Raw genomic sequence first — 22,523 nt, 5'->3', positions numbered from 1 at the left:
GTTATAATTAGTTCCTCGCCTTGCAATATTTATCACTTTATTTTAGCATAATAGTATAAGGACTCTTAGTTGAGGTAAACTTTTTCCAATGACAATATTACGACGTAGAAGAAATTCAATTTATGGTAAAAGCGATAATGTAATCTTTACAAAAAAACAATTTCACATCCATGAAGCCACTCTTATATGCTACTAATATGCACAATAGAAGAAAATCTCAACTACTGTGCATGATTTGTCTGTTGAAGAAAGATAATCCATGTGGATGTAGAAAAGAAAACAGGGTTAGATAATCCTTGTGAAATTGTTTAAGGGCTTAACATTAGCACTTCTTTAGCAGACGACGGAAATGGGCTCAAAGATTGAGAAAGATGTGTCACAAACCCAAAAACTAAATGGACCAGGCCGCCTACTACTTCAATCCAGCACATTGGGCCAACACATTCTCCACTTTTCAACAGACACAAATATATGTACGCGTTTTTGGGCAAGGTTGGTAACTAATCTTTATTTATAATTTACCATTCTGAGAGAATAAAAAACGAGGCGTTTGAGGGAGAATAGCGAACATTCAGAATGAGGACACAAAGTTTCTCTGTTCCAAAGTTACATTATCCATACAACAACAGAAAGCAACATTTGCGTTTCTTCCTTAACTAAGGGCATGATGAGGACCTCCTTGGTCCATTTTAGGAACAAACATTCATACATAGAACTGAAATGCCAAAATATAAAAGAACCAAGGGCCTCCCCTCTCACACACACCAAAGCTCGTTTAGCCCATGGCATACTTCTGGGTCCAGCTCCTTGCAGTTGTCTCGTACTTGTTCCTGTCTGTCTTGTACATATGAGCAATCTCCGGCACCAATGGATCATCAGGATTTGGGTCCGTCAGCAAAGAACAGATTGATAGCAATACCTAAAAAAAGAACAAAATCATTCAAAAAACAGTTTTAACCAATTAAAAATACAGCTAAGAGTGTAAGATTTTATGGCAGAAATTATAAAAAATAGTCAATATTTTTACAAGAAACAAGCTCAGAGTGTGAGTTTCATATGGGGTATCAGGTTAGATTCTACCACTTTTGCCGCTAGAGGTGGTCTTCAGGTTTGGATTTGGGGATTCAATTTCAGGTAGATCAGGTTTGTGTTCAGGTTGTCAACTTTCTAGTCAATTTGCATTAATATTTTGGCCATGATGGGTCGCTCTTTCAGGTTCGATCCATTGTTACAACCTCTGATGATACAAATCTATGAGAGTTGTTTCAAACAGGAATGATCAGATAGTTAAGAGGACAATCTCACCTTGGAAATCGTTAGTGCAGGACTCCACTGCTCCTTCAAGATGTCTAGGCAAATGCTCCCATTGCTGTTAATATTGGGGTGGAATACCTTTGTTCTAAATGCCACCTGCAAAATATCATATGGAAAACATCAGAGAGACAGAAGGAAGTGATAAGGCTTCTTAAAATACGATTGGTTAGACAAATAAAAAAATTTTCCACCAAACATGGAGTAACCCAACACAAAGTAAGTTTCCTTTACATACATTTCATATCATTTCAAGCTTTTCAAAATATCTATGGCCTATTAATAGCACTGCCAGTTTTCATGTAAATTAAATTTCATTTTAAGCTTCTAAGCCATTAGGTAGACCAGCAAGCAAGAAACATTTCCAGCAACATGACAGTGAAGGCTTCAATTGTGCTTCCTTAAAGCATCTATCACTCTTCAAGGGCACATATTTTCAACTACCTCCATACGCAAAGAAACAAGTCATCCAAAAAGGAATCATGTTTCTACTTAAAGCAAAATCCTCAATTCATAAAAAGGGGAGATAGATAGAGAGGGTGGGAGGGCATTTCAAATAGGGTAACTATGCCAAGTGACGAGAGAGGTAGCTGCCCAACCCAGAATAAGAGTGAATGATCAAAGTCATAAAGCACTGAAATGACAGAGGAATTTTCTATACACTTCCAGATTGTCAGACTAAACAACCTGCCAATATTACAAGAAACACCAATTACATAAAAAGTACCTTGGGAGGCTTAAAAGGATAATCTGGAGGAAAATGAATGGTCACTAGGAAAACACCCCCAGCATAAGGACTGTCTGGTGGACCCATGATTGTTGCCTGCCAATGAAACATGTCTTCGGCAACAGGACCTGCAACATTGTCAGATAAACATAAGCAATAAAGTTCAAAATTAATCCTTGAGCACTCGTACATACAAACAATTGCCAAAAGACATGAGGACTAACAATATAAAAAACATGTAAGACTTTATCTTATGAAATATCAATATCACGCAGATGTAAAAATTCATTATGCAAAATGTAAACAGGAAAAATGGTGATGTGATCACATTGCTTACCCAGAAACTAAAAATTCAAAGAATGAGGAAATTGCTTTTATGCTATTCAGCCACATATAAAAAAACAATCAGTCAACAAAAAGCTTAAGAATCCCTAGGAAGTGTAGGCCCAAACAATCAGGCAACAGACCCTCTTAGCCACTAAGGTTCACCAATTTGATGTACACCCCAGAATTTAACAGACTTGCAATCAACTATGGTCATGAACTACATAATAAAAAGGGGTCCTTCCTAGTTACAACTACAATAGTCTACCTCTTCACTTTACCCTGTCATACCTGTCTTGGACATACATCAGATACAGAAACGTTCTGAAGATCAGATGGCATAATAATGTATATTAAAGTTCTCATTTTCTTTCTTCTTACTATAAGCCCAAGAGGGGAAAGGAAAACATTAATCATGGGAAAATGAACCCTTTCCTTCCATTCCACTATTCTATCTTTAGAGAGGCAGACTTTCCACCTTTAATTCAGAAGCCAAGCAGAAGACTTCAATCAATAATGCCATTGCAATATGAAATGCTATTGTTATCACCAATGTCTGCAATTTTATTTCTTAATAAGAATTTAAAAAATACTCAAATATTTTACTTGGGAAAATTATGCTTTCTACATCTGAAGAATATAAGCGTTGAAGCATAGCACTATGTTTTGCTCTATATATGAGCTTCCAAAATGTGTCAAATACCCTTGTCAACATCAAGAGAAAACATAATAGGACATACATATATGTACAAGAGTAAAACACAACCTATAGTCCAAACATGTCATAAATCTAAGACCAACCAATAGAAAGAGGACCACTTCCAGTTCAACACACATTTATGGATTAAAAAGATGCATTTGAACATACAGAAATGCTAACATGTTTTTACGTATGTTCTTAAAATTTTTCAAATTGACCTCCTCCTTGGAAGCTACAACTACATCAGTCTTTTAAAAAGAACACAATTTTCCAACTGCATTCAAAACAATATGCTACACAGACTCGATTATGAGATAAAAACGTTAACTAAGCTGTCCTTTCCATATGTCGGCAGCAAACACCAAAATATAATAATTTCTAAATAATCACAAATAAATATTACTATTAATTTAGCATTATTAAAAATCACCGATAATTACTACATCAAGCAGATCGTTTTCAATCCTCGGATTTGAATCCAAAAACATATTTTACATGAAGATTAAAACAAAAACAATCAATATGTCGAAAGACAAAATAAAAGTAACAGCGGAAAGGAGGAGTTTTTAATAAAATGTATACCAGCGCTGCAAGAAGTAGGAGGATCCTTTTGTAAATCCTTCAATTCCTTCAAGATCCGCTTCGATGCCATCGCGAAACCTACGATCCATTAAACCGTAGATCAAAATAAAAACAACACAAATAAAAATACAAAAAATAAAACAAGATAAACAAACAAAATAAAAGGGAGAAATCGAAGAGATCAAACCTGAAAAGATGTTTTAGATCCTCCTTTTCTTTGTCTTTTTTTTTTTTTTTTTCTGGGGAGGGGCGGGGTCGAATGCCTGATGGAACTTTGGGTGGGTAGGAGAGGAAAGATTAGATCGAAGAAATGAAGAAGAAAGAAATGAGAAGAGAATTTATGATAGGCTGCGGTGGCGGTCTTTATAAACGGATGGACCGGCCTGTGTGGTGAGTTTCTGATTGGGTTAATGTTATTCTCTGGTGGGTCCCATGCTTTAGCGTTCTCTGTACGAAAATCACCAGATTATCGCCGAAAGTGGCCGCCTGGAAATTTATTAATAAGGCTGTTTTATTATTCTGGTTATTTGGGTTATATTTTTTTAAGCAAAAAAAAATTATTTTAGTGGACGGGAATCTAGGACTAACGCGTAGTCCTTAGTCGTTCGAGGAAAATCTAAATCGGACATTCGACCAGCCGACGTCGTTTTAAACACTGGTGGATCGTGGTGGATGTCACTTTCGAGTTTTTGATCAGCTGGAAGGGGGGGGGGGGGGGCGCGGTCAGGTCCAAAGTCCCCAAGTCTCCAACGCGTTTGTCAATGAGTCAGACTTGGTCTGGCCGTCCGCGGTTAGGGTCAAAACCCGTGAATTATGTGTTAAGAAAGCCCTAGCCCTTGATGAGTCCTGAATGAACCCAACTGTTGCCATCACATTTTCCGCATCGGTGTGCTTATTGTGATTGGTAAAATTGTTACCATTTACTATCACTACATATTAACTCATGCAATCAATAAGTTAGGTTCTCTAACTGTTTTTTCTTTTCTCTTTTTATGTGGCATAAAATATATTTTTAAGTAATTATTGATTAGTTTATTTCAAGAAAATGAAGTAATGTAATTGCATTAATAAAAATAATTGAGATACCATACCATCCAATCAGGGGCGGATCCTCTTTATGCATGGCCCCCCCAAAATTTTTAAAATTTTTTTCATAACATATAAAATTTTTTAATTTTTTTATATATTCTGTTACTAGCTCCTTTAAAATAATATTTTATTTAATAATTAATATAAATAAAAAAATAAAATGATTTCACTTATATCACTAACTTTAACTTTTTTTAATTTATATTATTATTTTTATTTATATTTATTTATTTATTTTTTATTTATTCATATGTTATAAGTTTTTATAAATATTCTTTTCCAAATTTCTACAAACCATTAACCATATTTTTTTCTTTCTTTTTTATTATGTAATATGTGTATCTATCTTCTACTTGCCATATTCTTTTTTTATATTACACAAATTTTATTTTTTATAAATTTAATATTTAAAAATTAATAAATTATTATATAATTTTCAAATATAAACTGTAATATTACATTATTACTTAAAATTTCATCAACGTATTATTGTTTTATTACTCCTAATTATTTAAGAGAATATTAACTTGATTATATATTTTTTATATGTTTTACATTTTATATTTATTTAAATAAATTTTTTTTGAATATATAATATTTAAATAATTCTGATTATATAAGAACAAATTATTAATCTTATATATCATTTTTAACTATTTATATTTTACAAATTATAATTTTATATTTTTATTATTAATTAAATTTAACATATTAATTTTTTAAAATTTTTAACTCTTTTAATTATGTTTAACCCTTCCAATTAAATTTGATTAGCTCCGCCCTGCATCCAATAGTTGTGTTTTCATAAAAGAAGAGTGACCGAAAGCCTTTTTTACAACAAGATAACCTAAACTTAAGATCGAAGAATATTGGACTTCGAATTCGACAAAAAGAAAAAGAGCACATTTGACCATTTTTTAAAAGAAATTGGAGATATTGGACCATTGGAGATTATTAAAATTGAAATAATTTAATTCTTTAGTATTAAATTAATAATCAGGCACCAGCTGATCTGACGCCTCAGATTCAATGCAGTATTGCAGCAGATTTTGATCAGTCTCCCAGCCAGGATCCAGATCATAGGTGGGGCCCATGGGCACATGATGCAGATTTCGTAACAAGCACACCTGAACTAATCTGGCCTCCTCCGCCTCTCTCTTCTCTCTCTCTCTCGCTCTCCCTCTCTCAATTTCCCATAAGCCAAACAGCGCCCGCCGATTCCGACTCGTCTCCGATCGACAATGAACCGTTACAAGGCACAACGGCGAGTCCAAATCGACGAATCGGAGACTCCCAAGTACGACGACGATGTACAAGACGAAGAACAACAAGAAGAAAACGGGATTCGATTGAGACCGTCGGATAGCAATGTGACGGAAGATCAGGAGCCGTTCATGGGATTCAAAGCCAGACGAAAAGCCTCCCTCCGTAGAGAATACAAAGGAGACTACTTGGATGTCCCTTCCCGCCCCTTCTTAATGAAGATCTTGCAAAAACAAGGTTACCCTCTCCCACCTTTTGTAAAATATTATTATTATTTTTAATTTTATCGCAGCAATTAAATAAAAAAATGGCCTTTCTTTGTGGTAGTATCTATTGTTTATAAGAACTTATAATTGCGGTAAAATTCTTGTCTTTTTTTAATATTTGGAATGATAATTGAGATTTTATTAAGAGGGATTATTCTAATGAAACCTGCAGGTGACAAGCAAGTTTTATTTGCTGATAAAGTTTTGAAGTTCACTTCATTAGGGAAGATGAAACGGCGAATTCTTATGATTACTGATTTTGCAATTTACATTGTTGACCCTGACACCGATGCACTTAAACGCCGGATTGCTTTAGCAGCCGTAGACAAGATGTGTTTGAGTGAATTAAGTGATAATTTCTTCGCCATTATCATTCCAACGGAGTATGATTTACTTATGGCGAGTACTCGCAAAACTGAAATTGTAACTGTCTTGGTTGAGGCTACCAAGAGTGCTTCTGAATATGAACTTGAGGTGGTTTTCTCCAATAGGTAAATGCTATTTATTTAACTTCCACTTATATGTTTCGTAGTTTTATCATGTGTTTTTTTCTGTTTCCTGGGTTTGATTCAATTGTTAAAGTTTGTTGTTAACCAGTATGTGGGCTTTTTTTCATTAGATTTTACTAACAGTTGTAACTAATGCAGTTAAAGTTACTAACATTATGCAAACACCTTCACATTCTACTGTAAGTGGCTGTTTGGGGCTGGCGACGTTGGGGTCTTTTATTGGCCATTTCATTCATTTCTTGATGTGTGCTTTTGTATCTACAAAAGGTTTCGTGTCACTGAATTCTGTTGAAAATACCTGACACTGATCACCAATGGGATCATACATGACAAGAATCAGCTTTCTTGTTGAAGAGGAAATTACATATCATATCTGCATCAGAAGCAAGAGGCATATGGAAAAGCCTGCTTTAGTAACTAAAAGAGGGAGGTTTTGCCTCCATTATATAAGTTTGGTCTGAGAGTCTTCATAGAAATTATTAGATATCTGCTATGTTTTTGCTCTAGATGGCATTTGTAGGATAGTGTAACCTTACTCTCAGCAACATCAAGCTTCTCATTGGAGGATAATTTCCAGCATAATGTTAATTTAGTTGCTATGAAGGATATTTTCTTTTCTTACATTTGTGTCTTTCAATCTTGCATTCGATTATAACTTTTCCCTGGCTTTTGTGAACACTTACAAGGCTGTTGGTTTCTGTTTATATAATCTTCGTATCTATTAATCTTCTTTGTCTATTCCATTTTCTTTTGTTAGGTTTGAATATAATGCTTCTGCTGACCTTGTTAAGGAAGTTCAATTCGAGGAAGTTGAAGGTATGTGACGAAATGCACTTTACAGTTGTTTTCTACTGGTTTTATGTGTCACTGAAACATGAATATTTATGCAAATTTCAGGGGGTGTTAGAACAAGAATTGTGAGGAAGTGAGTTAGTTGCAGCATGTATTTTCCTTGAGTGAGACCCTTGTGGTAAGTTGCACTCTTCAACATGTATAAAGGAAAGATTCATTGGTCTGTGTGTGAGATTCTGCTCAGCTTGTGGGCCACCCCCAAACTTATGTAGCTTATTTTTTTCTTGTACACACTAAATATATTGTTTGTCATTCTTATTTGAAAAAATGGATTTGTATAAAATTTATAGCTTTTTTTTTTTTTTGTGGGAGGTGATACCTCCCGCACTTGGTAGAAATTGTCACATAGAAGATGCCTCCATTGTGCAAACTTTATTATTATTTTACACTTCAAATTTTGTGTTGTGATGGCAAAGGAATTTATTTGGGACAGTTGACAAATAGCATGATGTGCTGCCAATGCAGGTACCAATAATGAAAAAAAAAAATTTGCCACTGATTTTGTTCTTTTTCCCGGTTTTTGCTCAAGAGGAAATCACCAAAAGTTTGAACCTAGAATATCCATCTTACATCATCCTACCATTTGAACCAAGTCTGAGTGGGCTGCAGGAAATAGTAATTTCAAAGATTTTCTCTATAATTTAGCAGAGTCAATGTCTGGTCTTAATAAAGAATCAAAGAGGAAAGGAGGTCAAAATGATGACAAAAAACAAGGAAGTTGAAATAATAATAACTCAAGCAAAAAACAAGTCCGCACACAGCAACAAACTGCATTGAGGATAGTAATATATTCCAACAGGTCGCAGAGTTAATGAAGGAGGAACATCTTGAACCAATAAGCTGAATATTTAAGGTATCTTCTCAAGTTATTCTTGAAATCAATGTATGTGAACCCAAACCTAAGGGTGTATCCAGAAGTCCATTCGAAGTCATCCAAAAACGCCCACACGTAGTAACCCTTGATGTTAACACCCTCCCTGCCAAAATCCCAATTCACTCAACTAGTTAATTTTGTTTTTGCATAAAAATAAAATGAAGTATATGAAATTTTGGCCCTTTTGTTTTTTTCTTGGTTGCTGCTTAGACTAACGAATTATATAAAACTAACTTGATTTCTGAGCACTAACCTGATTGCTTTTAAAAGGGATTTTAGGTGGCCATCAAGGTATCTTATCCTGGTGCTATCCTTGAGCGCTTCTTTTACTGTCAATGAAGCATTATTTGCTTCAGCCACCCCTGCAAAAATCCAGGTTTTTGGTTTCAAATCCAAGGATAAATTAACAACATTAATTAAGATTGAGAACTCGAGCCTAACCGTTCTCTGTAATGTAAATGGGTGGATTGTTATATTTCTCCTTTATGTAAAGCATAAGCCCTCGCAAGCCCTTCGGATAAATGAAAAGCCAGCTCACAGCAGTCTGCATAATTATTGACACCAACCATTCCAGTAGTTTGCTTGATAACACTGATAAAATAGTAGAAACGTAGATAATGAATAACTAGGCAAAAGAGAGAATATAAACAATTACCGGTGTGCCAATTGGAACTCCATCCTTTTCAGCTGCAACAACCAAATGTCTGTTAATATTACTGCAAGTTTTCTGCCTTTTTTTTTTTTTTTTTGAAAAAAAAGGAGGAGTTAATAAGCTGGATTAAAGTCTTTAGCCTACTTGTGAGATTGACTCTGCTATCATTGGCAGCGATGGCAGTGTTGGATGGAGGAGCATTTTCAGCATAATTTGCGGTGTAGTAATTTACACCAAGAAAATCGATGGACCCTTTTAACATTTTGGACTCTGCTTCGGTGAATTTGGGCAGTCTTCTCCCTACCAATGATCGCATGCTCTTTGGATACTCACCAAATATTAGTGGATCCACAAACCTACACAAAATTTTTGCCAAAATTGAAATGTTCAAAGCATGCAACACAAGGGAAACTTACAGTAATGCGGGTAAAAGTATTCTCCACTCACCATCCGAAAAGGAAATCTAGAGCTCTGGAAGCTGCCTTGCGGTCAGCAGTTGCATCGGATTTTGGTATGAACCAATTAGTTATTATGGTAATTCCAATTTTTCCCTTTTGAGATGCCTGCACGTTAGCTCTATCAGCATAAGGATTCTTTTTGGGATGACTGCTGCCTAACAATCTTCTTTATTATTCTTTGGAATCTATACAAACCTGGTACTTCTTCCTGTAGAGTTTGACAGCAGCTGCATGGGAAAGAAGCAAGTGACGGGCCAAGATATAGGACTCGGTCGGAGAAGAGGCAGCAGAGCCATTGGCACCGCCCAGGCTCCACCCATTTGGTTCGTTCATGGTCACCCAGTGCTTGACCCGGTCACCAAATGTCTTAAAGCAAAAATCCGCATAATCAACATAATCATCCCTGTTCCAATTATTTAATTGTTTGCCTCGATTACTTTGAGTAAGACAACATAGTCTTTCGGGGTAAGTAAAACTAACTTACACAATCTTGGGACTTAAGAACCCTCCATAGTCATCCTCAAGAGCTTGTGGATGATCAAAATGGAGTAAAGTCACAAACGGCTTTAAACCTGTTCATAATAGAGAAAGTTAGAGCAGAGACAGTCGGATTTCAAAGCAAAATTTAAGGTAGTAGCATGAAAGATCAGAGATTGGAATTTGACCATTGGCAAGAAGGTCATCGATGAGGTTGTTATAAAATTGGACCCCTAGTGGGTTTACTCCTCCACAAAGTTTCCCCTCTGAAAATATAGAGCATAAATTTCAATACCATGTTATGCATTTTGCTAACAGTTGAGCTGATTTCAGAGATGATCTTACTGGGTAAAATCCTAGACCATGAAATGGAGAATCTGAACGAATCCAAACCAACTTTCTTCATCAGCTTTATGTCGTCCTGTAGCATTTCTTGGACAATCTTTTACTGATTAGAATATATATATATATATATATTTAAGGTTCACGGATATAATTAATCAGCAGTTATATAGCACAAACCTTGTAACGATGATAAAAATCAACAGCTACATCTCCTGTACTTCGATCAGCAATTCTTTCTGTCATATGCCATCATTGGATTTGTCAATAATTATATTATTTAGAGGATTTCTTAGAGAAAAAAAAAACATTCTAATTATGATGGATAATTAATCGTCGATTAAAAACAGTTTAAAGATTGATTCTTTTCGATACCTTGTCATATAATAGTAATGTAATATATATATGGTCATTTGTATAAATGTAAAATATATTGTACGTTATCAATTAATTTTTCTTCTTTATATATGAAAATTCATTAGATATAAGTTATACAAACCACAAACATTATCTTTCCCCTTTAAGAGTTTGATACGTTTGTTTGAAGACAATTCAAGAAATAGTGAAGAAAGTGGGAAAAAAAAGTACGGAAACATTTCAGGTTGAAGAGGAAGTTATCAAGGCGTCTTTTTTTTTTTTTTGGTAGTTTTATTTCCTTGTTTTTATTGTTTTGGCAGTTTTGCTAGTCAAAGGTTAAAACGGCGACCTATGGTGGTGTCAAAATGAAACAGGTGGCAGCGGCCCGAATCAACGTTGGATGCACATTTTCATAATTTATAAGAAGCTTTGAATTAGAAAGCTGATCCTGTGTAACAAGTAGATCAGACACTATTGGTTCAATTTCAAAAGTGATATGACAATTCAAAATTCACCGCGCTTACAGTTACCTCTACTTTCACTGTTGCTTAACCGGCTTAAATTGAATAATATTAGTATAACAAAATAGACATATATATTTATTTATTTTTAATAATTATATTCATCAAGTAGATGCCATTGTTTCTAAGCAAAGGAGACGGCCTAAACAAGACTCGGCTTCTCCTGTTCAATGAGGAGAAAAGATTAAAGGAAAGAAAATATTCGTATGTTTTAAGAAAATGAAAATTAGATCAAGCAAAAAGAAATGGAGAAGCTAATAATAATTCAATATAAGAACCAATTAAATAATAATAAAATTGAAAGGAAAACATATAGTTTAGTAGGGGAAAATTAAAGAAGCAATTACAACTAGAAAGGGATCGAGAGACCTGGATATTTTCTAGCGAAAGTGTCCCATACACTTGGCCCTTTTCCATCTTCAAGAGCTGCTCCTTCAATCTGTGCAAGTAATTAAAGGAAAAACATATAACGCACATCTTGTATATGCGATTGGCTGATGGCATATTTGTTACAGTACCTGGTAAGCAGCTGAGCCAGCACCAAAAGTGAAACCTGCTGGAAAACTGCTCCGGTTAAATGGCTTGGAATAATGGTTTGGATTTGCCCCGTTGGTGGTGGCACCCAGGGCTAGCAGGCAGATGAAGAAAAAAGGACCCTGATTTGCCATGTGATACAGGAGTATACAACGCCCCGGCGTCGCCATGCGCCCAATCTCTCTCTTTTAGATCCCCTTTATCCCTTATATGGTACTTGACATTGAGAAATAGTCTTTGCATTAACATCTTTTACTTAGCCAACATATGGTCGAAAGGATTCCATTTCCTAAACTCTATTCCTAAGATGGTACATAAACCACAAGTGCAAAATGACGTAGAATTCCACTATTAAAGATATTTAAATTCTTCATTGTTTGGAAAATTTGATTTTAATCTAAACTCACACTTTTGTGTTTTTTCAGTGCTTACCTCGTCTTTGACCAATTCATATGGTACCATATATTAAAATAACTATTGCCTTGGGCAAGCTCGAATGCGTCCAAGTTTCTGAAGGTCGGCAGATGATGCTGCACCAAGAACTTGGTTGTGCGTAGGAGATGGGAAGTCATCATACGTGGCAAAACCACACCATCGTTGGTGTTTCCTGTTGACTGATGAGATTGCTGACAAATTTTCCTGTTCATGTCCCTACGCCGTTGCTCATCTTAGAACCAATATCAGTTGAATCTAATGGGATAGTGAGCTGAAGCCATTGTTTAGGTAGAGTAGAACCATGTTAGAGTAAGGCTCTGCTTGTAATACTGCTTAATATAAAAAATTAATTTTTAATTTGAAGAAGTAGTGATGTGTGTTAATTATATGTTCTTTATTTGATTGTTATTTAGTTTCTTTTATTTGGTGATATTTAGTTTTTCATGTTTACTATGTTTTGGTAGTTAAAGAAAATGTAAGGGATAATTCACAAATTTAATGGTGTGACAATCTCTAGTAATGCTATCTGTTTTCTTTTAATTTTATCTATTTATTTTTTTAATATTTTTTATAAGACTATAAAAGCTATTATCTTTATTAATGAAACTATGTGATTATCTTCCTCCTTTGTTTTAACACTCAAAAATCTAAATCTCTCAAAATTTTAATATGGTATTAGAGATGTGTTGATGTAAAATTGTAACTTTAAAAATCCCTGTTAGTTTTTCTTCCTCATCCTTTACTGTAGAAAATGATTTTTACAAATTTCAATGGCTCACTGCTTCACTCGTTTTTATAAGCGAAAACTACCCAATATGAATAGTAAAAATGATGGCGTATCTTTGTGCATTTAATCTCTGAGAAATAGTTAAAGTTGGTAGAAATCCTCCTGAAATGAGGCAATCAAACTCAACAATCGAAAAAAAATTACGAAAAATTATAAAACTTTATCTTGTAATCATTCTGCTATTTCCAACTCTATTTTTACTCATATAATGAATTGTGAGTCTGCCAAAGAAACATGACACAAGTTAAAGGTTGAGTTTCATGATAGTGATAAGACCCATCCAATACAAGTGCTAAATTTGCTTCGAGAGTTCAAAGTACTAAAGATGAAAGATAAGGAAAGTGTAAAAGACTACACGAAGAAGTTTTGAAAGTGGTCAATCAGTTGAGATTACTTGAGAAATATTTACCAGAGAGAAGAATAATCAATAAATTCCCCATAAGCTTGCCAAAGAAATTTGAAGCCAAGATATATTTTCTAGAGGACTTGAAGGCTATGTGCACATTGACTATGATAGAGCTCGTAAATGCTCTTCAAGTTTAAGAAAGTAAAGAAAAGCTTTGAGGTAGGAAGATCATGTAGAAAATTCTTTACTGACACGTGCAAGTGAGAAGAAAAATGGTGATAAGAAACAAGGTAAGTAAAAGGCTTAGTATCCTCCCTGTTCTTATTGTAAAAAATGCAACCATAATGAGTGGTTTTGCTAGTACAGACCAAATGTTACCTGCAAGTCTTGTAACCAACTTGGTCACGTGGAGAAAGTTTGTAAGAACAGAGCCAATCAAGGAGAAGAAAAAGCTGTAATAATCGAGGAACATGAGCTGAATGAGGAGGTGTTATTCATGGCCAAGATTCCGAAGAGGTCAATAAAGCTCAAGTGCATTGGAAGATATGAGTGCCATTCGGCAACATGTTACCTCTTTTAACCAAGACAATGAGAGAATTATTTATGCATGGGAGACTTACAAAGATAAGTATGGAAGTGATTCAGGAACATATGAATCTAAAGGATAGATTTGAATTAATAAGATCTAAACTGGGAGTATTTAAAGTTAACCCTAAGGAGGTGTTGTAGACACCTAAATAAAAAATATATAATAATAATTAAATTAAATAAATAAAAAAAATAATAATAATATTAAAAAAAATATGGGGATGGCTGGGCGTACGCCCAGCCATCCCTTCACCTTCCCATCCCCCACCCACTACGCGTGATGGGGGGAGGCTCTGACCACCAACTCCAGGGGGTGCCAGAACCCCCCTCGTCGGGTTGTCCAAAAAATTGGACAACCCGGCTCTTTAAATCCACCTGCAACCTGCAAAGAAAAGGAGGAGACGAAAAAACCAAAAATCACCAGCAGTTAGCCACAGAAAAAGAACAAAAAAAACAAAAAAAGCAAGCAAAAAAAAAGAGAGAAGAAGAAGAGAGAGAGAGGTGAGAGGTCGGCAAAGGAGAAAGAAAGAAAGAAGAAGCCAACGGGGAGAAGAAGGAGAAGGAGAAAGAAAGGAAGAAAGAAGAAGAAAAAAGAGAAGGGGGACCCGCGGGGAGAAAGGAGAGAAAGAGAAGGAGAAAGAAAGAAAGGAAGAAGAAGCCAACGGGAGAAGAAGGAGAAAGAGAAAGAAAGGAAGGAAGAAGAAAAAGAAAAAAGAGAAGGGGGACCCGCGGGGAGGGAGAAGAAAAGAAAGAGAAAAAGAAAAAAAGAGAAAAAAAGGAAAAAAAGGAAAAAAAAGGAAAAAAAAAAAGAAAAGGAAAATAAAAAAGAAGATAATGCAAGTTGACCAAGAAACAAGATAAGAAAAAAAGTGTGGGCTCTTGAATTCACCTGGATTTCGTCGGACTCAAAATTAGGTAAGTTTTGTATTTTATATTATTTGAGTTATTATATTATTAGTATTAATTTTATTAACATTCAATATAGTTTTTACAAAAATTATAAATGTATTTATAAAATAATAAATAAGAAAAAATATATTTAAGAAATCAAATAAATAATTAAATAATAATAATAACGATAACAAGAGTAAGTAAATGCGAAAAATAAAATAAAAAAAGAGAGAAAGAAATAGTTATATTATAAATATATTTAGATAGTTGTAAATATAATATACATAAAAAAATACATGATACGAATATAAATATATATATATATATATATAAAATGAATGAAAAAATAAAATGATTATTGGAAAAATTTCACTTAAGAAAGGCAAAGAGTTGCTTTTTTTTAAGTGAATTTTTTTTGGGTGCAAAGTTCGAGACGGATTTTCACCGAAGCGTCGGGATAAGTCCGAACTCTAAACTCCAATACCCGTTAAGTCAAATAGTCATTGTTAAAAAATAATATATGTAGGAAAATTTTGTTACATTTGAATTAATTTAAATAAATATTACTAAATAAAGTTAATCCAATCGTTTAAAAATTAATTAATTATTTATTAGATAAGCTTTGAAATCAAGTAAAAAATTGACCAACAACAAATATGGATTTAAATAGAAGACCAAAAAATAAAGTATATATAAAAATAAAAAATAATAAATAACAAATAATCAAAATTTTTAAATAATCAATAAACGCGTACATGTACATACCATCCTTTTATAATGTCATTGCATGCCACTCTTATTTTGCAAATGGCGCGGGAATCTCGATGATGGGATTTCCCCGAGGAGCTCGTAGAGACGAGTTCTTCCGGGGATATCTCTAGGTGAGGAGAATTTCGAGACTTCACCAAAGCGTTGGGATAGTCTTCGAATAATTTTCCAATAAAAGATTACCGACTCCATCATTTAAAATAAACAAGTCACGACATCATTCTACACTTGCATCATATGCATACGTAAGACCAAGTGAATAACTCAGTCTGACAATTCAATAAAAAATTTAATTAATGAAATAGGGATTAAACTAAGAAAATGCTATATTAAGATAACTTAAGATTGAATGGTACCGTTCGTAGAACGGGCGTCACGGAGGTGCTAACCCTTCTCCGTGCGTAACCGCACTCCCGAACCCATCTCTAAAACGTGGACCAGTTCTCGTTCTTTCGACGGACCTAAAATTAATTTAGGACTTCGTCGATTAAGAATCGGGTTAATAGGTGACCAATCACACCTAGATAAAAAAGATTGGTGGCGACTCCCACACCATGCGATTTTAATTTTCGTCCCGCGTCTGGCGGATGGGTTCCCGGACCCGCACGTCACGACAGGTGTGTTGAAGTTAGGCCCTGCTTGCAATATTCCTTAGTGTGAAAAGTTAGTTTTTAATTTGATGAAGTAGTGGTGTGTGTTAGTTACTTTGTGGTTATTTAGTTTCTTTTATTTAATGATTATTTGGCTTTTCATGTTAACCATATTTTGACAATTAAAGGAAATGTAAAGAATATTTCACAAACTGAGTGATGTGACAATTTCAAGTAGTATTATCTATTTTTTTTTCAATTTTATCTGTATGTTTTTTAACATTTTCTTTTATAAAATTATAAAAGTCATTATCTTTATTAATGAAACTGAATTTATCTTTTTTTTTGTTTTAGCACTCAACAATCTTAAGTCTGTCAAAATTCTAAAAATTCAGAAATCAGGTACGATGTATCCGTCTTTGATGCACGTGCACACTTCCCGGCCTCTCTCCGGCCTTTCTGACCCAATCACAGATAAATAGAAATCAAAGACTTTTCATCGTGCATAACCATTTAAGTCCACGTGCTTAACAATTAAATCCATGACTGTTAAATGATACAAAAGCCAAGGACCCTTGTTGACTTTGTTCATAGCTGGATCAGGGTAGCTAAACTAATCTTGTCACCCAATTACATCACAGAAGTATAGGATACATACACATCTTAAATTAATCAAAAACCATTTGCCTGTTCCATAATGAATTACTATAAAATTTTATAAAACTAGTACTTAATTCATCAGACAAAAGAATCTCACTGTGGAACAGATGAAGAGGGACCTATTTCGGCTGCTTGTGGGATTGGGGTTGAAGCTGTGGTGTCTGCTTTAGTTTCAGAGGATGGTTGGCTACCAGCGTTCGCTCGTCGAATTTCCTCCACCATTCTCACTAGGTCAGACATTTTTGGTCTCTGCTCTGGCATTCTCACCACACAACTCATCCCAATTTGTAGCATCTCCACCATTTCCTCCTCTATATTGGGATACCTTAAAAGTTCTACATCAAATACTTCTGCAGTCCACTCCTCTCTAACTACAGAATGCACCCACCTCACCAAGTGAACAATCTCCTCACCACCTGTGGCATGTATTGGTGATTTTCCAGTTAAGATCTCAAGTAACAAGACCCCAAAACTGTATACGTCAGATGCTTGAGTTGCTTTCCTAGTGTCTGCTACTTCTGGTGCACGATAACCTGCAGCCCGCATCACAGGTGGAGGCATTGGGCTCATTACTGCTGCCAAACCAATATCTGAGACACAACCATATCCTTCAGAGTTAAGGAAAATGTTGGAAGCCTTTATGTTTCCATGAACAAGTTTGCCATTGTTTTGTGAGTGGATATGAGCAATGCCTCTTGCAGCACCAACTGCAATTTTAAGTCTAGTCTCCCAGTCCAGCGATGTCCGGCCCTCACCTCTTTTTCCTGAAATATTAGAGATGCATCAAGATACAATGTTTACATCTTTGCAAAGTGCAACTAACTTCTTCGAAGGAATTAGAAATTGATTTATAAATTGAGGATTAACAAACAAATTATATTAAACAAACTAGATCTAACTCTTTAAGTTAAACGTACAGCCTTAAATGTTATCAAATTCAACCATGACCCCTTATTCTGCAGCTGAAATGTAGAAAAGTGATACGTTACGTGGCCCTGAAATTTAGTTCTATTTGCTTCTTTTATGGCTTGCTGTCAGTAAATGCCATTTCTCAACAACAACAGTCTTGCATTACAGAAGCAGATAGCAAGCGTTTCCTTCTACAATGCTCATATGCCAACTTACACTAAAATTAGGAACAAGAAAGAGGAAACACCCTTAGAATTCATAAATTTTCTAAAACATAGGAGAAAAAGTGAGGTGGAACAGATATTCTAGGAGGAAATTGAGGGACTGACTCATTTTAGAAATTAACAGCCAGCAAGTTTGAGATAATCAAATAAGAGCTCAACTAAAAATTGAAATTAAGCATATCAACTTACCATGTAGCAGAGCAGACACGCTTCCCTGGTCATAGTAATCATGGACCACAAGCTTCTCATCCTTTGAATAATAGTATGCCCTAAGCGCAGACACATTCTCATGGCTGATACGCCCAATGACCTCCATCTGTTGCTCAAACTCCCGTTTTGCTGAGGTTACCTCCTTCAACCTCTTCACAGCCACTGTGGTTGCATCCTCCAAGGCTGCTTTGTATGTTACTCCAAATGTACCCTTCCCAAGCACCTCTGCAGATGCTCTCAACAGGTCCTCCAAGTCAAATGCAAGATTACAACCCTCGAAGAAGACAAGCCTGTTGTTCTTATCATGATTCTCAGAAGCCTTTTTCTTCAAAGAGACTTCTTTTATTTGTGACTTTGCTGGAAATTCTTGTTCCTTTTGTCTCTTAGAGTAACAACAGATCATCAAAAGGGCAATTAGCACAAACAGCATTACGCAGCCACCAATTACAATCGCCAAGAGTGCAGGTTCACTAAGTTTTTTGGCTTTTTTTGATGGTTGAGCATTAGCTGGCTGGCCTGGAAGAGCAGGGGGAAGGGCGTTTTCTGATGAAAGATTATTACCAAAAAACGCCCAGCTTGGAAATCTTTCAAGGGACTTAGGAACAATTCCTGTGAGATTATTGTTCGCTAAATCAAGCTGTTGCAAACTAGGGATATTGAGATCAGGAATATCACCTGAAAGTGAGTTATTAGAAAGATTGAAAGCGGTGAGGTGAGTCAATTTTGATGCTGAAGGAGGAACACTTCCATTGAAGCCATTGTTTGAAAGATTAACGATTGTAAGATTGTTCCAGACTGAGAAATCAGGCAATGGGCCGGAAAACTTGTTGAACTGAAGATAAAGCATGGTCAAGTTCTTGAGTTCAGAAAAATCAGAAGGGAATGAACCCGAAATGCCATTGGATCTAAGACATAAAATCTGAATAGCTGATAGACGACTGAGAGTTTTCGGTGGAATAGGGCCACGAAGTCCCATCCCAGGCAAACGCAGGGCAATAACTCTGGAATGATCATTGTCGCATGTCACTCCTGTCCAGCTGTTGCATACAGAGGTTTCCTTGCTCCAGTTAAAAGAGCGTGAATGATGAACATGTTCAAGGAAATCTAGTAATGCTTGTTTATCTTCAACAGGGTCAGCAAGGATGGAAGAGAAAATTGCCCCCAGCAAGAAAATGAACAAGAGGTCCATTTTCTTGCCCATTTTCCCAGCTGTCTCAGAATCCCAACAATCCAACCAAAATCGCTGTGAAAAGAGGGAAGCTTTTATGCAAAATTATGGCCACACCTACATGAATTTGAATGACAAAAGAAATCAGAGTCAGAAACGCAATCATTAAAGATCTGTTACTGACATATAATCAATTATTAAGAACAAAAACGTTTGTTAAAGCATTGACTTGAATGACTTGGTTTTAGGCCGAATTTTGTCAAAAGCAGCCTCTTTTAGGTGCGTTAGGTTCTGTCATTTGTTGACTTTTCTTTTTCCAACCTACTCTGTTTGGTTACTAAGTAAAATGCTTAAAACATAACAAGAAAAGGAATCTGTAATCCGAATTCAGCAAGTCTCATGGATGGAACTGAAACCTGGTTTGCTTACTATGGTATTCACCATTCACCACCCAAAGCACAGCTACTTGACTCAGTTGAAGTTTCCATATTCTCAAGATGCAAAATTTAAACCATTCGCTACGAATGGTCAAAACCCATAATAACTTTGAAAGTTTGCTCGACCAATACATAATATTCAAACACCAAAAAGGGAAACAAAAAGAGTAAGAGGAGCTCTTAGTAATCAAGTCCGTAGAACATACTTACTTTGAGAGCCAGAACCCAGATCATATCAAACCCCGCAAAGAACCGGAAATGATCAAATATAAGAACTTGTGAGTTCCCAGGAGCATTGGGATGGAAGCAAAGGAGAAGACGGAAGGAGAATCAGGCACATTCTTCAAGAATCAGACAAGAGTTACGGGGCTAGCGAACGAGTTCATGATGACAATGATAATAATCATGATAGATTTATGAGCTGTTCTTGCTTAAAAAAGCAGCATCACATGCAACCAAAAAACAAAAAGGAAAAAGAAGGAAAGAAAACTACTCCTATTAGATAATCATTTGAGAGAAGAGAACACTCCCCACATATTGATATTAAGCACTTTTTTATACCGCAAGACTAGGAAAAGCCATGTGGAGACAAAGAAAGAATAGGAAACTGATTCGAAACGAAAGCTTCAAAAAGCTTAAACATAATAAATTTATAAAATTATTTTATCTTTGTATTGATTTAGCTAAGAAGCAGGAGCTGCTGTGGGGTATTATAATGTACTGTATGCAGCAGTGCCACCATGCATGGACTTCTCAAGTGTTTTCTTTCTGCCATTGATGATTGCTTCAAATCGGTAATTAAATTGTTTGGGATGATCGAGGAAAGTAAATTAGAAAAAAAAAAAGAGGAAAGTCAGGGAAGAATTAATTGGAGGGACGGTGATGATAAGGTGAAGGTTATGTCATTCCAAAGACAATTTGCAAAAATCAATCATTACATTTCTGGCCATAAGAATTAACCATAAACAAAATGTTATACCATGCCCCAATGCTACTCGCTGCCTTAGCACGCGCAATATAATTATTAGAAAATGAAATACCAAACTTTGTCATTTTGGTATTAGAAAATAAATGGCTATTGAATACCTGTTACTATATAATAATAAATGCAGATATTAATTCCATTAAATCTACTACTACAATACGTATCAATTAAATTAATTACATCTGCATTGAAATAGTAGCATGCTGTTGACAATAAACAAACTCTTCCACGTGAATTAAAAAAGAAAAAGAAGAGTTTATTTTTGAAGAAAAAAAGATGGTGGGAGAAAGTGGGGGGTTTTTGAAAACCCTGTACCGGTGACCTAACAAAGTTTGAATATAGTAATATATTTGAGATAGGGACGTCAGCTCCACGCTCTAGGTTTAGACGTTGACTTGATATGGGTGTGTGCGCTATTAAGACAAAGCGGGAACCACCAAAGAGCGGCCGAAGCCCAATCAGTGCCGACGGTTGCACCGCTGAGATGACTGCACCCACCCCCCACGTGACGATGTTTACCCATCCCCAAACTTATTGCTCTCTTGAATGGGCCCATTGCCCACGCCATTGGCCCTCACGGTCGTTCATCTTCGGCTCTGAAGCCGTATCGTACACTCAACAATTATTGAGGATGAGAATTTTTTTGATAAAGCCTTTATTCTCGTTCGTACGTCCGTTGATATTCATTTCGGACATCATCTAATTCTTCAATCAACGCATTTTAGTATTTGAAAAATATCTATATTTTATTTCTTAACGAAAAATTTATGAATTGATTATTGAAGCAAACATTTAAATATAATCGTTTAATTATCTAATCTTTTATAATTTGAACTCATTGTATTTCTATTTTTATTATTAATTACAATTCATTAAAAATAAAAAATCAAGTCACTTCATCCTTTATTATTTTCTTTTATTTGTTTATGATTCAATAATTAATACATATCATTAAAAATCAAGAAATGATAATATAATTGTAAGTAATTATTATTCACATTTTGTAACAGGTGAAGTACATTGACGTTAAATTATATATTTGAAAATTTGTACATATCTTAATGCAAGGATAGATAATTTTTGTTAATGTCCCAATGATCGAAATAACAAAGTAATAGTATAAACTATATAATTAGTTGGATATATTGTTATATGAAATATAATGTTGCTAAGTGACACATATTTTGTATTTTATTCGTGGTAATAATAAGTTTGTCATTATGATTTTATTAGATTATGATTAATCATATAAAGAATAATTCTACGAATTTTGTTTACTCACTAGTATATAAATTAGTGATATAAAATATCTTAGTACAAACACTTTTTCTTCTATATGTAAAATCTTGAAAATTAAAAAAATTATTGTAAAAAAACATCAAAGAAACTCAATTCGCCTTTTTATTTTCAACAAAAACCCTAAATTTTTTCCATGAAATTTTTATCATTCATCCTTTTTGGATTAGTGTTTAACCCTCATTTTTAAATCGATAGAAAAACAAAATTTTGATTTTTTTTTCTCAAATTAGGACATAAATAAACGGTGAAATGGGGTGGTTGTCACGGATCAATGATATTCCACAAATTCCAAATAAAACGAAAATCCAAAGTCTAAAGAAATGTAAAAGGTAGTAAGAAATTATAAAAAGCCAAAAAGTATACAATAAAAAATATGGTGTCGCTGTTT

The 22,523-nt window shown here is 34.9% G+C and overlaps 4 protein-coding genes across 8 annotated transcripts; 1 reads left to right on the top strand and 3 right to left on the bottom strand.

The window, feature by feature from the left end:
* Positions 1–577: 577 nt before the first annotated feature.
* On the bottom strand, positions 578–3,971 carry UBC10 (ubiquitin-conjugating enzyme 10). Its single transcript, XM_007038878.3, has 5 exons — positions 3,832–3,971; positions 3,645–3,722; positions 2,039–2,166; positions 1,306–1,410; positions 578–919 (listed from the first exon to the last, which is right to left on the bottom strand). Exons 2-5 carry the CDS (start codon positions 3,712–3,714, stop codon positions 776–778), a joined length of 447 nt encoding a protein of 148 aa, XP_007038940.1. The 5' UTR covers positions 3,715–3,722; positions 3,832–3,971; the 3' UTR covers positions 578–775.
* Positions 3,972–5,839: 1,868 nt separating this feature from the next.
* LOC18605703 (myosin heavy chain-like protein) lies at positions 5,840–8,038 on the top strand. Its single transcript, XM_007038874.3, has 4 exons — positions 5,840–6,233; positions 6,435–6,753; positions 7,529–7,587; positions 7,669–8,038. The coding sequence occupies exons 1-4, from the start codon at positions 5,975–5,977 to the stop codon at positions 7,698–7,700; spliced, it is 669 nt and encodes a 222-aa protein (XP_007038936.3). The 5' UTR covers positions 5,840–5,974; the 3' UTR covers positions 7,701–8,038.
* A 189-nt stretch (positions 8,039–8,227) lies between these two features.
* On the bottom strand, positions 8,228–12,110 carry LOC18605702 (beta-glucosidase 12-like). 3 transcript variants are annotated; one of them, XM_018117799.2, is made up of 13 exons: positions 11,823–12,087; positions 11,674–11,743; positions 10,607–10,665; positions 10,430–10,526; positions 10,273–10,350; positions 10,092–10,179; positions 9,803–10,010; positions 9,597–9,712; positions 9,294–9,505; positions 9,153–9,184; positions 8,939–9,041; positions 8,751–8,859; positions 8,228–8,600 (listed from the first exon to the last, which is right to left on the bottom strand). In XM_018117799.2, exons 1-13 carry the CDS (start codon positions 12,006–12,008, stop codon positions 8,432–8,434), a joined length of 1,527 nt encoding a protein of 508 aa, XP_017973288.2. In that variant the 5' UTR covers positions 12,009–12,087; the 3' UTR covers positions 8,228–8,431. The 3 variants fall into 3 exon arrangements, with proteins under 3 accessions (XP_017973288.2, XP_017973289.2, XP_088660563.1); XM_018117800.2 differs by having other exon boundaries at positions 10,430–10,505; positions 11,823–12,081; XM_088804437.1 differs by lacking the exons at positions 8,228–8,600; positions 8,751–8,859 and having other exon boundaries at positions 8,934–9,041; positions 11,823–12,110.
* A 4,612-nt stretch (positions 12,111–16,722) lies between these two features.
* Positions 16,723–20,727, bottom strand: LOC18605701 (Leucine-rich repeat protein kinase family protein). Of its 3 annotated transcripts, none has more exons than XM_088804803.1 (3): positions 20,058–20,727; positions 18,226–19,531; positions 16,723–17,667 (listed from the first exon to the last, which is right to left on the bottom strand). In XM_088804803.1, the coding sequence occupies exons 2-3, from the start codon at positions 19,445–19,447 to the stop codon at positions 16,997–16,999; spliced, it is 1,893 nt and encodes a 630-aa protein (XP_088660929.1). In that variant the 5' UTR covers positions 19,448–19,531; positions 20,058–20,727; the 3' UTR covers positions 16,723–16,996. The 3 variants fall into 3 exon arrangements, with proteins under 3 accessions (XP_088660929.1, XP_088660930.1, XP_007038934.3); XM_088804804.1 differs by having other exon boundaries at positions 18,226–19,545; positions 20,062–20,727; XM_007038872.3 differs by having other exon boundaries at positions 20,062–20,726.
* Between the last annotated feature and the right edge of the window lie 1,796 nt (positions 20,728–22,523).

This window comes from Theobroma cacao, chromosome 3 (genome assembly GCF_053813885.1).
Source record: "Theobroma cacao isolate CCN51 chromosome 3, ASM5381388v1, whole genome shotgun sequence".
NCBI classification, from domain to species: Eukaryota; Viridiplantae; Streptophyta; class Magnoliopsida; order Malvales; family Malvaceae; genus Theobroma; species Theobroma cacao.
Note: the sequence above shows the minus strand (reverse complement) of the source record. Positions and strands in the feature narration are given on the sequence as shown.